Raw genomic sequence first — 17,275 nt, 5'->3', positions numbered from 1 at the left:
CATTCTTCCTAGGTCCAAGGAGAAGAATGAAAATGTCGTCTACGCAAATGGAAACCTCTTCATCCAGAGGACCACCAAGCGCGACCAAGGGCTGTACACGTGCACTGCGACCAATGAGCTCAACTCGACGAGCATTCAAGCCAACCTCATCGTCAGAGGTGCTCGACTTGAGACACGGACAGCCCAGAGCCGCTCCTCCTCACTGGCTCTCCAAAAATGCTCGCTGGCTCTCAACGTGCGCCATTAGTGAAATTGCAACGCAAATATTAGTTTTTTGCGTCTGGGTCTTTTCTTTTTTTTGTGCCCAGTTTTTTAATTCAAATTCTGCTCTTGATGCCACGCGACGAAATGGGATTTACATTCGGCAACTCCTGCAGACCTCTGCGCCGCCCCTTTGTGTTCGAGAATGATCCATCGGTGAGGATTTTGTTAAACTACTGTTTGAGATTCCTCCAAGTGTAAGTGACCGGTATTCAAACCAAAGGCGCGTCATGTCCCAGCGAGCCCTGCTGCCACAGAGACGTTTGCCGCACGGCAGGCGAGTCGATAAAAAATACAAACAAATCCGAGTTGGAATTTGTCATGAATTACGTGAGAAACCAAAGCTACATGTTTGTTGTTGATGCAGTCATTGCCAGACCCTTGGATCTGCGACACTTGAACTTAAGGACCCAGTTTCATCACAGCTAACCGAAACCTGGATTTGAACCCAGGATTCAAGAAGGGAAGGGTCAGGGCTCCTGATGCTGTAATGCAGTGGAACGACTTTCCAGAATTTTTGCACCAAATTTCACCAGTCAGGAATAGACGCTTGTGTCCTCGTTTCATGGTTATTGCATTCATGATCTCGGCTTGGAGAGGCCTTGATCCAGCAGTGAATTAAGCATGACTGTGAGATTGATGATCTGAAACTGCCTGCGTATATCGCGTGTCAATGTTACTCAAAATCAGTCAACTGAAGTGCTTTAAGATATATCAGACACCAACACTTATATTCTGAATTTAGAAAATGTTGCACTTAAACTAGGGTCATTAATTTGTTTGCAAAATAAAATTGAAATAAGGGAGTGAAATGAATCAGATTTGTAATGTTTGTATATGATTACTTTTTAAATTTGAGCTATTCAGGGAACATGCCCTAAAGACGCATGCTCGGCATGCTTCTGTAAATAGTTAAACAGTTTATAATTGCAATTCTCATTTGATCCAAGTATTTGTAAATGTTATATGAGTTTAATTACAGCCAATGGCATGACCCAATTTACCCAGACATTTTTCCTTGAAACTACCAAATTTGTCCGCTGCAGGGGTGATGCTTAATAAACAGAGGAGGGTCTCATCACAGTTGCTGCTCTGTCTAAAGTTGTTTCAGTGATGAGAGCTATACACACATATATATAAAAATGCAGCCAAGTAATAGAATTCATTTGAGATAATTCCGACAAAGGAGATGGTGCGATGAAATTGCAGATGCTGGGTGAATCATTACATCAAAGGATTGTGAGAGATGGCGACGGCTTGGAGAGGCCTTCATCTAGCAGTCGATCGACCATGATGATGATGATGGGGAAATATTGTGAAAGTAGAGATGAATTCATGAGGAGTGTGTTGTCACCATTCAGATTTGGCTCGAGACTCAAGATTTTTTGTTTTTATTGTGGTAAATGCAGCGCCTCTGGTCGCTTGCAAGGTTTTGCGCGGACCCAATTCATGGGGAGGAAGAGCAATTTGAAAATAATCGGTTCTTGCATTCACCATTCGATTCATGTTTACGCAAGTGCTTTAAAAAAAAAGTTAATTGATGTGTTATCATATGCCTAGATATTGAGGAATGTAAGTAAGCTCAACAATCAGTCAAACTTTATTTCTTCGAAGGCACTTTTATGAAAACCAAGGCTTCCCCCTGGACGTAAAATGTATCTTGACTTAAAGCTTTCGTGACTGCAGGGATTCATATTCTTTGGGTCTTTCGGTAAAGCCACGTAGATAGAACAAATAATACAAATAACAACGATATCACGACGTTTCGATCGCAACACAAGCAATCATCATCAGGTGAAAAATATAGCGGGAGAGCTGCTGAGAATATTTTCTCACGTCGTGATGTTACCGAAAGACCCAAAGAATATGTAAAATGTATCCTCCATTAAAATGTTAAAACCACGCAATTAAAATAGCAAGCAGGTTAATCGGCAACCATTAAGTTTGTAAAATGCATTCACTTTTCATCTGGAAAAGCGAAGCTTAACTGATTCATTTTAAGTTCTCTTTTTAATACAATTGGACAGTCGGGCAGTCCCTCATCCGACGAGGAAGGGAATTCTACAGGGCAGCAGCCATGCAAGCAAAGCACCAAGATCCCAGAAGTTTACAGTCGGACCCCAGGGACCAGGCATGTTTAGCAATTGCTCATCGGTGGATCGCAGCTTTCTCGGTCAGGGTACCGACCTTGAGGGGGGCGTATGACATCCCAGTCCTGATGGTGACAACATTATCTGTGAAGGACTTGAGATAACTCGTCACATCCATCTTGTTGTGACAGTGCGTCCACCTGACCGGACACTGATTTGCGCGCATACTGAGCTGGTTCATCCTGCATAGCACTTCGCGATTTACAGTTATTGAGCAGCAATCATATATATCTATACACATCTTAGCCAATCGGCAGGTCGTGTGTGGTGGAGTAGAGTGTGAGTGCTTCTAGCTCTTTCAAGACATATGGCCACCAGGGAAGAGTAGGCAAAATACCCTCTTTGGAGGCTCATCTGCCAGCAGTGGCATGAGGAACGTCATTGCAGTGCTCCCACTTTACCTTTAACTATACCCGCACATAATGCACGCATTAATATGTTGCGTACGCATATGCACGTACACATTTGTGCGTCAGCGAGAAACCAAATTGCTCCGCATATTATTATGGCTTGTGTTAAAGTGTCAAGAGCCCATAAGGGATGAACAGCAGCTACTTCAGCAGGATTCCTAATGAGGTTGTGACCACTCTGTTTATTGTTTCCCACTTGGCTCGAAGCCAGGCCCACAGGAGCCCCATTGCCCCCCCCACACACAAATTCACGTGGCACGCAAAGTCCTGAAACGGACGCCAGCTTGCGCTGAGAAAGGGGTGTCTGTCATAGTGCAATAGTAGGTGCATGTGTGTGTGTTGTGGGGAGCGGTGGTGTCGCGGTCTTGCACGCTGCGCTACGAACCCGGCGGCCCGAGTTCGATTCCCACTCACGGCCAACATCGGTGAAGGATATCTGAACTGAACTTGGACCCTCCTCTAGGTCGACTCAGCCTCAAATTAGTACCCAGTGCGGTGTTTTAAACATTGGCACTCGAGAGACAGAGGTGGCCGGGCGTGGTGCTGGCCAATCACCCTCTCGTGTGTTGTGCTGACCTTCGTAGGTGCTCGCTAACAGCACTTGCCCCAACAGTCTGTTCCAGGATATATAGGAAATCTTTGTCTTTGTATGTCTGTCTGTTTGTTGAACTTGTTTCGCACTGTACATCGCCAACCATGTTCATCAGAGTTGCGGGGGGGGGTCAACAAACTAAACACACACAAAAAAACAGTTCTCAAGAAATCAGTTTTCAATGTAGATTTAAAAGTGCATAGCTCCAGTGGCTTCCTAATATCGGGAAGGAAGAGCGTTCCAGACGGCCGCAGAAGCGCGTCCGAAAGCGCGCGGTTGCGGTGTCCGTCTTTCTTCGATGGCGAGTAACATCGACCGCGAGCTTCTTGCGTCACGCCGTGCACAGATCTCTCTCTCTCTCTCTGCGTTTTGATCGGAGGCAATGAGTGGACATGCACCCAGACTGAGCACTGATCTAGCTCACTCACTCTTCATAGTTTGGATGGTGTCGTTAACCTGTTTTCTAATCCACGCGCTGCTCTTTCTGTATCTCATTTCAATTCCAAGCATGCATGTCTCCGCTTCTGTGCATATTTTCAGCGCTCATTCAACCACATGCGATTCATAACAGGATCCCAAACATCGTGAGTTAATGGTCTAAGCCCAGTCATCAATGACTGCATATATATGTATCAAAAAAGCAATAAAATTTGCTTTTTCACTTAATTTGACAAAATTCCAGCTCTCATAATTAAAATAATATCGGCTTGCCTGCCAAATGACGGCATCCTTGTGTAGTTGGGTGTGTGGGAAAGTGCACCAGAGGAGATCCTGAAGGGCACCATGGCCGTGAGATGTTAACCACCTCGACTGGTATACAGAAGGTCGTGGGTTCGATCCCGACCCTAATGCCTGCTGCTCTATATTTGGAGTTTGCATATTCTCCCTGTGGTCGCGTGGATTTTTCGCCGGGTCTTCCGTTTTTTTCCCTCCACATTTAGAAACAAAACACTCGTTTAGAGTTGTTGGCTACCGCTATAAATTTGCACGCGATGAGCCACTTCGTTGCGCTATCGTTTGTGGCCACGTTCGCTTCTGAAAAAGAGCCGTACAGCTCAGTGGTCAAATGAACAAAACATTTATAGTTAACAATTAAATAGATCAACACGTAATCTATCCGGCCGACGAGGGCTACTGCTGCTGCGCAGAGTAAACGTTCCGTTCGACGCGGGGCCACGCGGCGTTCTCGCCACCGCAGACGCTACGAGGATCGAGCCGATGGCGTCTCTGCGGGTGGAGAGGCTCAAGGACGCTCGGTTCGTGTGCAACGTCTCCTCCGACGAAAACCTCAGCCTCAACGTCTCCTGGGAGAAGGACGGCGCGGCGCCGATCGTCAGCAGCAGGCAGGTTCCGCGCATCGCGTCGTTTCCAGCTGGTGGTTCTCAACCGAGAGGCGGGCAGGCGTGGTATATCGAGAAATGTTCCCACTGGGGGCAGGCGAGGCGATTTACAAATGCGTGAACTTGCGTCACGCGCGCGAGGCATTGGTGACTAATCGCGTAAGAATCTGCCATCGTGAAATAACTGCGGTGACATTTTAAAGTCAGATGGTAGCCTAGAATGATGTAAAATGCCTTTTTCTAAACTCGTCTATCGTAAACAATGGCGGTCTTCAAGAGTTACCGGCGAGCGCAAGCGAGTGGCGTCGCGCGTGCAAAGCGCCCGCTGGGTTTGGTTTGATTCGCTTGCGGTTACCAGCCGGTCAAGTACACCTCACGAAATGAACAATTGGGTAAAATATTGACGTTTATTATGCATGCAATCATTTCTCAGAACCATCTTGGGTCAGGCAAGGGTGCACTCGGTGGAAACACAATTCAAGAGGGAGTTACAGTAGCCACAGCAAGCTTCTCTTTAGCTACTTGCTCTACGTATGTTGAACTTATTTCACGGTCTACGTAGCCAACCGAGCTAATCGAAGGTGTGGGAGGGGAATGGTCAACAAACTAAACACAAAAAGCAAAAGCAATGAGTTTTCAATCTTAATTTAACAGTACATCGCTCCAGTGGTTATGTCATATTCTGCCATGGTGGTGCAACGGATAGCGTCACGGGAATTGCAATCCAGACGGTCGCTAGCCCAGTCTCCTGGCATGGCAGTTTCAACAACATGGAACATTTCTCGATATCCACCAACTTCTGTCCACCCAGCAGGATGCACGGTGTCGTGGGGATAAGTCTGGGTACTTCCTGCTCTTCGAAGGCATCTGGCCAACGTGGAAGAGGAGGCCAAGCACCATAGTACAGAGTTAGCCTGATAACTTTAATTTAAATTGTCTTATGGTTGTTATTGTTTGACTTGCATCCCACTGGGATTTTTGCACACAGCGTTGAAATGCGGTGTTTTTTTCTGGAAGACTTTGCTGTTTTTTCCTTGATTTTTCTGTTTGCGTGTAGTCACTTTAAGATGTTTCTTGTTCATGTGTTTGTTTTGTTGCGGTTGCACCCGAGTCAAGTGCCGCATGGCTCACAGGGTTACACCTAAATAATTGAAACTGAAAACTGAAACTGAAAATTTTAGGGTCTCTTTAAAGGTCCCTCTTTTGGAGGCTCCCCTGCCAACCCATTAGACGGGCACCCTTCGCCTCCCCACTGATACTCACCGAGTCCCGTGCAGGGTGGCGGTGGACGGAGGCGTGCTCACCATCGAGGACGTCACCGAGGAGGACGGCGGCGTCTACACCTGCTTCGCCGAGACCTCGCTCGACCGACACTCCGCCTCGGCCAGCCTCACCGTGCTCGGTACGCACGCCGACGCTTGCACGCGCGCGTGCGTGTACGTTGAACTTCTTTCGCGCCCTACGTAGCGAACCGTGCTAATTGTGCTAGTGGCGAGGTGTTATCTGCCTCGCCTGTTATGCAGGAGGTCGTGGGCTCGATCCCAACCCTGACGCCTGCTGTAGATTTGGAGTTTTCGTGTCTCTCTCTTCTCGTGGCCGCGTGGATTTTTCTCCGGGTCCTCAGGTTTTCCCCTTCGCATTTAGAATCAACGTGCCGTTGAGAGTATTTGGCTGCTATCAATGTCCACGTGATAAGCCACTTGAGCGATTGTCTGTGCCCAGGTCCGCTTCTGAAAAAAGAGCTACATAGCTCGGTGGGCCTTAGCTGGTAAAATAAATAAAAGGTTATTTTTAGTAATGGTTTATAGTCTAAGTGTAGTTTTAGTTTAATCGGAGGTGCTGCTTGCCACTGCCTCGCCGTATATATCGTCTCTCTCCAGATTAGTACGACAGTCTGTCCGTTTAACGTGTCCGTGACGTAAATTGTCATTTCGCTATGCACATTTAGCGAACACATAACAAAAAGTAAGAACAACAACAACAAAAACCTCACCACATTTGTCAATAATAATACCGCCTTAAAATTACTAAGTACGTCATGCACGACATTTCGGAAAATGGCACTTCTTCACAGCACATGGAGTGACCAAAGGGATAGGTTTATTTGTTGTAGTACGGAGTTAGAATGATGGCTTTAATCTAAGTTGTCTTGTGGTTGTTGTTGTTGTTGTTTGACTTGCATCCCACTGGGATTTTTGCACAGCGTTGGTGTACGGTGCTTTTATTCTGGAAGACTTGGCAGTTTTTTCCTGGATTTTTCTGTTTGCGCATAGTCACATAGTCACTTTAAGATGTTTTCTTGTTCATGTTTTAGTTTTATGTTTGTTGCGGTTGCACCCGATTCAAGAGCCGAATGGCTCACAGGGCTATACCAAATAAATGAAACTGAAACTGTGTGCGTGCACCACTGTAATTGGACTATGATCAGTCGAAACGTGTTATTGAACGCTGATTTAAGCAGTCGTCTTTCCTCAAGAGTTTTTGCCCCTCTCTTAAAACTCACTTGTTTGGTTCCATCTTAATCTTCTCATTCACATGGCTGTCACTCATGAACCCCGTTCATTCAATCCATCATCATTTACCATCATCAATTTCGCGCTTTCGCCGAATTCACACACCATTGCTCCCTCCCATACATTTCATTCACCTCATCTCTACCGTCGCATCCACGCGAAGCGCTGTTAATTCCACTGTGAAGTGCTTGGTTAAGGCGCTTTATAAACAACGTGAAGATAAGGTACGTACGTGGAACGTTTTCGATAACTCACGTGACGCCGTTGTTTTAGCTCCGGTTTGAAACGTGTTCACCGCTCGATTTCATTCACTTTGCTTTTGTCATTTCGATCACCCCCCCCCCCCCCCCGCAACTCCTCCACGTTCACTCGAGCAAACGGAGGCTTAATCCCCGGCGTAAACAACGACCGTTCTGTTGTTTTCTTGTTTGTTTCGTTTCTTCTCTTCCTCACGAGCAGACCGGCCGGCCGCCCCCGCGCAGCTCACCCTCTCTGACCTGGGCGATCGCAGCGTGGAGCTCCAGTGGGCTCCGGGCGACAGCCACAACAGCCCCGTCTCAGGTGCGGCTACTCTTGCCGCACGCTCTTGCCAGCGGTTACGAACGCCCTCCCCCTCCCCGCTCCCCCGAATCAAAATGTGGTCTCTCAGGATCTCGGAGGCGGTAACTTTGAACTTCGCGGCTTCAGTCATGGCAGCAGCGACAGATGCGGATTCGTTGATGGTGCACCGGATGGAAAAATGAGTAACTCCCCGGCAGTGTGCAACTGCGGTCACCAGCCAGAGCAGACCGTGGAAGTTATATAACGAGTCCGATTCGCACGTTTTTATATCTATATAAAGGAGGACGCATCGTCACCGCGATACACTCCGCTGCTCCTGAGCGCAAATTATCTGGCTCGACCATCTCAATGTAAAATTACATCAACAACATCGACCAGAAGACGAAGGAGCACAAGGTGACTCCCGTTTAGCAGTTATCTCTGAATGCACCTGATCTCATCAAGTACCCTCGTTTAACACTGTAGTCAGAGCAAATGGTGTGATACTGTCAGGGCATGTCTTGGAGGTCACGTGCCTCCTGTGCAGCAGCAGTGGTAGAAAGCATTGGCGAAGTGTGGTGGCATAGACGGCTTTGACCTTGATGACCTGTTGATCTTGTGTATGTGTGCATGTAGAGAGCGGTAGTGTAACGGTTAGCACGCTGCGCTACGAACCCGGCGACCCGAGTTCGATTCCCGCTCACGGCCAACACCGTTGACGATTGTCTGAACCGGATGAGGGTCCTCCCCTAGGTCGAATCAGCCTTAAAAGAGCACCTTGCACGGTGTTTAAACATCAGCATTGCGGTGTGGCAAAGGCGGTCCGGGGACGTTGCGCCGGCTACGCCAAACCCCCTCGGGCACTGCGCCGGACTTCATAGGTGGTGCCCGCCGCCAACAGCAGCATTCCTCTCAACACGCTGGCCGGTGGGGCATCGTTTTCTCCTGGCACGCAGGTGTGACGGTCCAATTCGAGGAGGACAAGCACCGCCCCGGCGATTGGCAGACGCTCGACAACTTCACGGGCGACGTGAGCTCGGCCAAGCTGCAGCTGCGTCCGTACGTGAACTACCGCTTCCGGCTGATCGCGCACAACGAGCTGGGACCGAGCAATGCCAGCGAGCCCTCGGAGCGATACTTCACGCCGCCGTCCAGTAGGTATCCGCGACCATCAACAAAGACAAACACGGCACGGCGAAGCATCGCTCGCGCCAGCCAGCTTCGTCTGCAGCAGCAGCAGTTTCAACGGCAACCACGCGGCAGTGCAGCCGGTTTCATCGTCTGCGCGTGTATGTTGAACTTCTTTCCAACCATGCTAATTGGAGGTGCGGGGGAAGGACAACAGGCTACACGTGAAAAGCGGTTAGAAAGAAATGAGTTTTCAATTTAGATTTAAAAGTGCACAGGCTCCAGTGGCTTCCTAATATCGCAAGACAGAGCGTTCCAGAAGCGCAACTGAAAGCGTGCGATGCAGTGACCGTCTTTGTTCCATGACTAGCCAAAACAAAAAAACACATTATTATCATCATCATCATCTGCAGCAGCAGCAGAATTATCAGTATTATCATCATCGCTGTCATTTATTATGCGATATTACACTAGTATGAAACAAGTCTGTTTAACAAACACTAAAAACAGTGCCAACAATGTCCACATCAGCCTCATCAGCAGCAGCAGCCTTATCTGTAGCTGCAGCGGCATTAATAACATTGCCAGCATCGTCAGCGTTGCCAACAGCATTGCGATGATGATTATGATTGGCATTGGCAACAGGAGCATCTAAATTAGCATTGTCTGCAGAAGAAGCTTCGGTAGAAATATCAACACTATCAATAGGGTCGGCATGGTCATTGTCATCATCGTCATCATGATTGGGCATATTCATGGCTGTGAGGTTGTTAACACAATGTTCGGTTTGATTGCCATGAGATGAACACCCCATTGGCAGTGAGCTACCATCGAGCGTGGACAATGAGAGGCACCTGAAGGGACCTCCGAAGTTTACTTTGATTTGTTGCACGGATGATGGTCCCGTTTAGCCAGCTGCCTGGCTATATCACGCTGCGATCGTCGCGGTCGGAGATCCCCGGGGTGCTGCGTGAGCACAGCAACGACACAAACAAAAGACGAAAAAAAAACATCGACACGTTGCAGAGAACGAGCACAGAGCAGAGTCCTTGAGGAATATCGCACAACTAACAAACGAGGTATATGAACCTTATGGCGGGACCCCGGGGTCCCGAATAAATGAAAGTCAAAATCGTAATTAGGTTATTTATTTTTGGCGACTCCGTCTCACCGCGCACATAAACGCCGCGACCCGCCTGGCGCAGATCATTCTGTTGTCGTGTCGTCCAAGCGTAGCAGCGAGGACGAATGCGCAGAAGAAACAAAACTTTGAAACTGTGATTAGCGCATCGTGTAGAGCTCGTCGATAGGAATAGATTGCCGTATCGTTCGCCTTCAACAGACATATAATGACGTCGCAACGCAGTTTATGCGAGAGCCGGGGGGTTATGGGACCCCGGGGTCCCGCCATAAGGTTAATATGACGGCCGTTCACGAAATACACATTAATTAAAATAAAATTAAAACTGCAAAAAAACAATACGACACCAAGAGTTGCCATTAAAAGAAGTTAGGTACGGGTGCCAGTGCCAGTAAGCTCTGCATTTTAGCCTAACGTTGCCATGAAGGACACGCGGATCGAAAAAGACAGCGCAAAACACGTGGGAGCAAGAGGCACCGGAGGAAAAAAGTTAGACACAGGCACAAGTAAGTACTGTGAGTTTTGGTCGAACAGGGGAGTAAAGAGGGGGGGGGGGGGGGTGAAGGGAGGGAGCCAAGCTGAAGGTGAGCAGCCGAGGGTATTCCCTAAACGTGGAGCAGCTACGCGGAAAGGCCTTTTACCAATCCTGCACCTCCCCGAAAATGTTGCGTTAACATAAGTTCCAAATGGTCGAACAATTACGCATCGAGGCCAATGAATACAATCGACTATAATTTGGAAAAAAAGACGAAAAAAAACAACGAGTTTTGGTGAGTGTAGTTTGTGTGTTTTTTTTTCAGCACCTGACATTGCGCCATTTGGCGTGAAAGCAGAAGGGACCGATCCAGACAAGATGACCATATCTTGGAAAGTAAGCGTGCGAGTAATGCGCTGCACTATCAATGCAAACGCATGGACACACATGTAAACTGCTTCTCGCGTTTAGTTTGTTACTTCCCCCGCACCTCCTATTAGCACGGTTGGCAAATGTTGGCTACGAGCGGTGTGAAATAAAACACACATGTACACGGTGTCTGATTGCGACTGTCCGTCCTGCTTCGGGGATGTTTGGCCAATGCCATTTAATGAGAGTTCAGAAGCCTGTGGGAGGAAACTGGGCTACTCGGCTCAAACCCACACGCTCGAATGGGTTAACACTCAAAGTTCCGCACAGATGAATTCAATTAACTCACTTTACTGCCTCCTCCTGGCTACCTCGCAGTTCAGCGGCTTTGGGAAGTTCACAAATTTGCTCGATCCACCGAAACCTTACTTCCAAAGTGTTGGCTTACAGGCGTGAGCTCCTGCGTTTGTTTAGCGAGTACCCATGGGATGGCCCATAAGATCCTGGTGGGGTCGGAAACAAGCATCCAAAGCTGCCTTTCTCACCCCTATGAATGCTCATTTTGGATGGGGACTTGACTACACCGTCAAACCTCGTTACAGCAAACAAACATGAAAACTAAACAATCCACAAAAATAACTGTACTTGGTCAAATCCCAAACGTCAAAGTCACGCATCAGCGCGGTGCAGCTACGACAATGACAAACGTCATTTGTTTCTTGTATAGTTATTTCTCCAACTTACACAATAAAATTTACTTGCCTGGGAATCGAACCCAGGTCATTCTCGCTGTGAGGCTCGAGTGTTACCACTGCCACCCTAAACCTCTCGCGTGTCTCACACATTTCACAGCCACTGGATGCCCTGGATTCCAATGGCCCGGACCTGCAGTACAAAGTGAGCTTGCGACAGAAGGGATCTGGCGATGACTGGCGGGAGGAGATGGTTGGCGGGAACGAGTCCCACTACGTGCTGGCCGGCACGCCGCCCTTCACGCCCTACGAGGTCAAAGTGCAGGCCGTCAACAACCAGGGCAAGGGGCCCGAACCGCTGGTCATCGTCGGCTTCTCCGGAGAGGCCGGTAAAAGAGGAAGGCCTGCAGCTCCTATTGGCCGTTGCATGATCGGGGACAGGACGTTGTGATTTGTGTATGTACTGTATGTATGTTGAACCCACAGGCAATGCAAGTCCTCCACATGTGAATGTGGTGCTGTTCAACGTATGTTGAACTTGTTTCGTATCGTGCGTAGCCAACCGTGCTAATTAGAGGTGCGGGGGAAGGACAACAAAATAAACACAAAAATCAGTTCAAAATAAATTAGTTTTTAATCTAGTTGATTTCAAAGTGCATAGCTCCAGTGGCTTCCTAATATCAGAAGAAAAAGCATTCCAGACGGCCCCGGAAGTGTATCTGAAAGTGATTGGTGGGGCATGTGTACAGCATGCAGGAGAACCTGGTTACCAGGCCTCCTACATCCAGTCGGAGAACAATACAGGGTTCCGCATTGGGATGTGCGCAACATTTGCATGTCTTAAATTTCGATTTAAAGCTTTCGTGACTGCAGGGATTCATCTTCTTGGTTCTTTCGGTAAAGTCACGTAGAAGGGAAATAATATTATTATATTATTTAATATTATTATATTATTATATTATTTTTGTATTTTATTATATTACTTTATAATGTTTCTTTTTATTATTTTATTATTTCCCTATCTACGTGACTTTACCGAAAGAACCAAGAAGATTTGCATGTCTTGTTGGGCTTCATTTGAGAGGAATCTGGAGTATTCAGGGACGATATTCAAGTGGCAAATAGCTTCAAGGAATCCATTGCCATGACAAATCAGCTACGTAGGTTTGTGTTTCTCCATATACATGTATGCAATTACCTCGATCATTAATTTGAACAGGAGGTGGTGGCTACCAGATAGGTTCAGATACTGGGTTCGTACTGGACACTGGGTCACTGGGTTCGTTGTGCAGTGCGGTAACCACAGTGCCACCACCGCACCACCTCCTGTTTAAATGTAGCCTTTAGGTAATTGCATAAATGTATGTGGAGACACACAAACCTACGTAAGTGACTGCCACTGATTCCAAATAAATGATGGATGTTGAAGGCCCACTTAACGTCCCCTGATGCATTCATACGCAGAACTGAAAAAAGCCTCACAATCGATATTAATATTCAAGCACAGCTATTTCTGCTGCTCCTGCTGGTTTTAATCGTCGATGCTGTACAATCACACGAAGCGCAGCTGCTGTGGAAAATGCCCCGTGTAACTCTTAGTTATTTCAATTATCCGTCTTTCCCCCTCAATATTTCAACGAATTGTCACGATTCAATAAAACAAATTGGTGTGTTTAGCTTTCTAGCGAACGTATTGCCTCGCCTGCAGAGGTCACACGAACGCCTTCGCATGACGACGTGTACACACAATCAACATGACCGACGTGTTTCCGGGGTGTACCGCGTGCGTCGTTTGGCGCGATGTCCGACGTTTCGCTTCCCATGCCCCCCGGGAAGTTTCTTCAGCAGCGGATGCATTGCACGCACCCTTCGATGCGTGCTCCGCGAGCACGCGAGAGCCGAATCGGAATCGGGTCGTTTATTTACACACTCGATGGAATCCCATGAGCTGCGAAGTTATTTCTCGGCCCGACCCGCAAGCGGTGAATCGGACGTGTATTACCACGCATCCAATCGCTGTGTTCCCATTGCCTTATTGCTGCAGTTCCGCGCACGGCACCGAAGAACGTGATGTACAAGGTGGTGAACAGCACCGTGATCAGGGTCTCGTGGGAGCCACTCCGCCAAGAAGATGTGCTCGGTCGGCTTCAAGGTTATAAGGTAACACCGTGCCCCCCCATATCTCTCTCACTCTCTCTAGCTCCCCCTCTTCCCCTCTCTCTCTCTTTCTACCTCTCGCTCTCAGAGAATGCTCACAGGGGACACAAATTCGCACAGTGTCCCGTAGACTCACGCAGAGATGAGTAGACTTGCAGAGACCTGCATAAAGTCGCACGGAAATGCATCGACTCAATCGAAGACACAGACTTAGAGACTGGCGTAGACTTACAGAGGCCCAGACTCACACAGAGACCCATAGACTCACAGAGACCAGTGTAGACTCGCAGAGACCCACAAACTCACATGGAAACCCATAGACTCGCACAGAGAGTATAGATTCACACAGAGAACCATAGACTCACACATTGAGCCATAGACTCGCATTAGACACGATGTGGTACACTGTTGTGGTAGAATGCAGCCAGAGTTTGCGTGAATTCGCACACCTTTGATTCACATAAGTGGCATTTTTTTCGTGACTAATTGGTTTACGACTAACTTATCATGATCCTCTGAGTAGTGCTCCACATGACCATAGGTACATACGCCACTATCCCCATGAGTGAGCTTCTCCAGAAGGGAGGTTGAGTTGAAACCAAGCTGCTTCTGCTTGACCAGATAGTGGGGACTACAATGGGAATGGCTAGAGAAGCGATGGGGTGATGTGGTACAAGAGGATGTGAAGCTGAGTGGACTTTCTGACGACTGGTAACATCGTTTCAAGATCAGCCCCTGTGGAGGAGGCTCATAAAAGATGCTACTGGGCAGTTGGAGGCAGTCGCCCTTCAGCAACAACGGAGGGCAGAGGAGCGATGCTAAAGTGCAGCAAGTTGGCACAGTGGGGAGCACAGGTGGTGCATCTGCCAGTCATCTCAGTCAGTCAACCCATAGCACCTGGGTCTGTCCCGTGACCTCCTGCTAGCAGAGATCCTTCGACACGTCACATAACCTCTAAGCATGCCTAGCCTGGCACAAGTGCCGCAATGATGTCACCGCCACTTAGCGGTCGTTGCTGTTGTTGTTGTTGTCGTAGTAAAGGCAGCGTGTGCGTTGTGCAACAGATCTACTACTCGAAGGTGAGGGGGCTGCAGGAGAGGAGGCGACGTCACACGGGCAAGAAGGTGCTGGAATTTCACGGCGCCAGGAACTTCACAATGCTGCCCGGCCTTGAGCCGTTCAGCGCCTACAGCGTGGAGGTGGCGGCGTTCAACAGCAAGGGAGAGGGGCCGTCAAGTCACCCCATCATCGCCAACACTCCAGAGGGAGGTGGGAAGAAATATGTATATACAAAGACAAAGACCCCCCATATAGCCTTAACAGAATGTAGGGGCAAGTGCTGTTAGCGAGCACCTATGAAGGCCGCAACGGTACACGAGGGGGTGGGTGGCCAGCACCACGCCCGACCGCCTTAGTCTCCCTAGTGGTGATGTTTACACACCGCACCAGGTACTCATTTGAGGCTGAGTCGACCTAGGGGAGGCCCATGGTCGGTTACGATAATCGTCACTGGTGTTGGCCGTGAGCGGGAATCGAACGCGGGTGCCAGGTTCATAGCGCAGCGTGCTAACCGCTACACTATTGCTCCCCACATATACACACACACACAGGGTGCTTCAAAAAAATGTAAACACTTCATGGGACTCGTTTTTAATGGAAAAAGAACGGATGCTACACTGTGACATGACAACAAATGTACGTCGTCAATAGCTTCAAAAAGTCATAGAGTCTCCACTTGTTCACCATCATTGTCAACACGTGCCTGGAATCTTCTCCAGATGGTCTCCAGAGCCCGGAGGGGCACATTTCTTGTGGTATTGTTGCAAATTCTCATAAGTGTTAATATTTTTTTTAAGCACCCTGTATATTAAATGTGTTTTTTGTTTTTCAACAAGAGCCCCATATGGAGCAATAAACTTCTAATCACGAGGAGGGGCACAGAAACTCGGCGAACAGAATCCCCAAACGCAGTGCACCCGAAAAAACATCCAAAATCTATCATCTTGCATAATCAACAGAAAGGAGGCGGGGGAGCAATTGGGCTCACTATCCCACCAAAACAAATACATTAAAAAAGGATAAATGCCACCTATTCTCAATCGACCAATACGGATAATGAGTTGCATGCGTAGCGCACTTGTTTAATTGCCTTACATCCAGAGGCGGAGTTTCACTTCTATATTTGGGGGGAGGAGGGGTTTGCTTTTTCCCTCACATTAATTAATTACATTGTAAACTACTAAAAATAAATTAATTAAGTTGTCCAGTCTGGGGGGAGCATACCCCCTCAAAACGCCACCCATGCTTACATCACAACTCGACAGTTCCAATATCCCTTGCGAAGGGGATCTCCAGTGGTAACTGTCGGAAATCAAGGTGGACGCAGTACCAGCCTGCGTACACATTCACACCACATCACCGAGACGATCCATGGGAGGGGAGGGTTGACCATACTTCATCTCTAGAACTGGGTATTCCTCATAGCGCAGCTTGAGAAATCACGATGAGCGCTCGTATTTTGCACGAGTTCAAGCACTCCGCAAAGTGGATTACCAACGCAGCACCATCCGATTAGGGCAGCTGGCTACGTACGCTGCGAAAGAAGTTCAACATGTACATGCGTGCGTGCAGCAGGGGCATTTGAAACAATCGCTCTCGAGATGTTTGGGGAAATGCTTGGGACCGTCTAAAGAAATATTTGACGCGACGTGTATGGCCAATGCCACGTGGGGTTTGGAGAGACGAAAAGTGTACGTACAAATTGTGGGGGCTTTTTGGCGTCATCCCCGAGCTCTCATATTCTGATGGTGAATTGTCTTTGTGTTGTGCGCCTTTTGGCGTCATCTGGTCCAACCCATGTGAGACTATGCTCTAAGGAAAGCTGTCTCGGGTGTGGACCAATCAACTTCAAGGACAGTGCACATTATCAGAGTTGTTTTGTTTGCATTATGACTGCAGGTATTGTGGTCATTGCAAACATGACTCCTTGTAAAAAAGGTGTCAGTTTTGTTGCCAGATAGAAGGGTAAAAGACTAATTATCAATGCCTCTTTCTTTATACGGGACATATTAACCACATACCTGCTTTGAATTGCATTTTACTCCAGCTGCAGGACCTGTACTAACCACGCGCACTGCTGTGTGACTTTTTCTTAATCTTTTTTTTCGTCCGTGTGTGCACGTATGTATATATGTGTGGTTTCTTTTTTTTACAGTTCCTGGAAAAGTTGTTGGCCTACAAGTTTCTCAGACAACTTTGAATTCCGTGACACTGGAGTGGAAGCCGCCAGCAGAACGCAACGGTATCCTTACCGGATATACCCTGACGTACGAATACAGTAAGTCCGCCAAAGAAATCATCAAATAAACACACAAACAAATGTCTCTGTTTTTTTGTTTCATTGGGTACAATTGTGAACAGCCATATCAGACATTAGTAACGTCTGATCGGCATCATCATTGGGTTCACTGCAGCGCAAAGGCTTGGTCGTACAAGGCGTGTGGTGCA

The 17,275-nt window shown here is 47.9% G+C and overlaps 1 protein-coding gene across 8 annotated transcripts in view; it reads left to right on the top strand.

Annotated features, from left to right (window-relative positions):
- The window catches only part of LOC144946113 (neuronal cell adhesion molecule-like), a 106,607-nt gene that overhangs the window by 71,414 nt on the left and 17,918 nt on the right, over positions 1 to 17,275 (top strand). For all 8 annotated transcript variants that reach the window (XM_078874859.1, XM_078874862.1, XM_078874858.1 and 5 more), the window contains 10 exons: positions 13 to 158; positions 4,612 to 4,756; positions 6,031 to 6,155; positions 7,726 to 7,827; positions 8,763 to 8,960; positions 10,876 to 10,946; positions 11,772 to 12,000; positions 13,656 to 13,771; positions 14,833 to 15,037; positions 16,983 to 17,105. In XM_078874859.1, the coding sequence (XP_078730985.1) occupies positions 13 to 158; positions 4,612 to 4,756; positions 6,031 to 6,155; positions 7,726 to 7,827; positions 8,763 to 8,960; positions 10,876 to 10,946; positions 11,772 to 12,000; positions 13,656 to 13,771; positions 14,833 to 15,037; positions 16,983 to 17,105 (1,460 nt within the window). The remainder of the gene's footprint in view (positions 1 to 12; positions 159 to 4,611; positions 4,757 to 6,030; positions 6,156 to 7,725; positions 7,828 to 8,762; positions 8,961 to 10,875; positions 10,947 to 11,771; positions 12,001 to 13,655; positions 13,772 to 14,832; positions 15,038 to 16,982; positions 17,106 to 17,275) is intronic.

Source organism: Lampetra fluviatilis, chromosome 40 (genome assembly GCF_964198595.1).
Source record: "Lampetra fluviatilis chromosome 40, kcLamFluv1.1, whole genome shotgun sequence".
In the NCBI taxonomy this organism is placed as follows: Eukaryota; Metazoa; Chordata; class Hyperoartia; order Petromyzontiformes; family Petromyzontidae; genus Lampetra; species Lampetra fluviatilis.
This window is presented reverse-complemented; position numbering and strand designations above follow the sequence as displayed.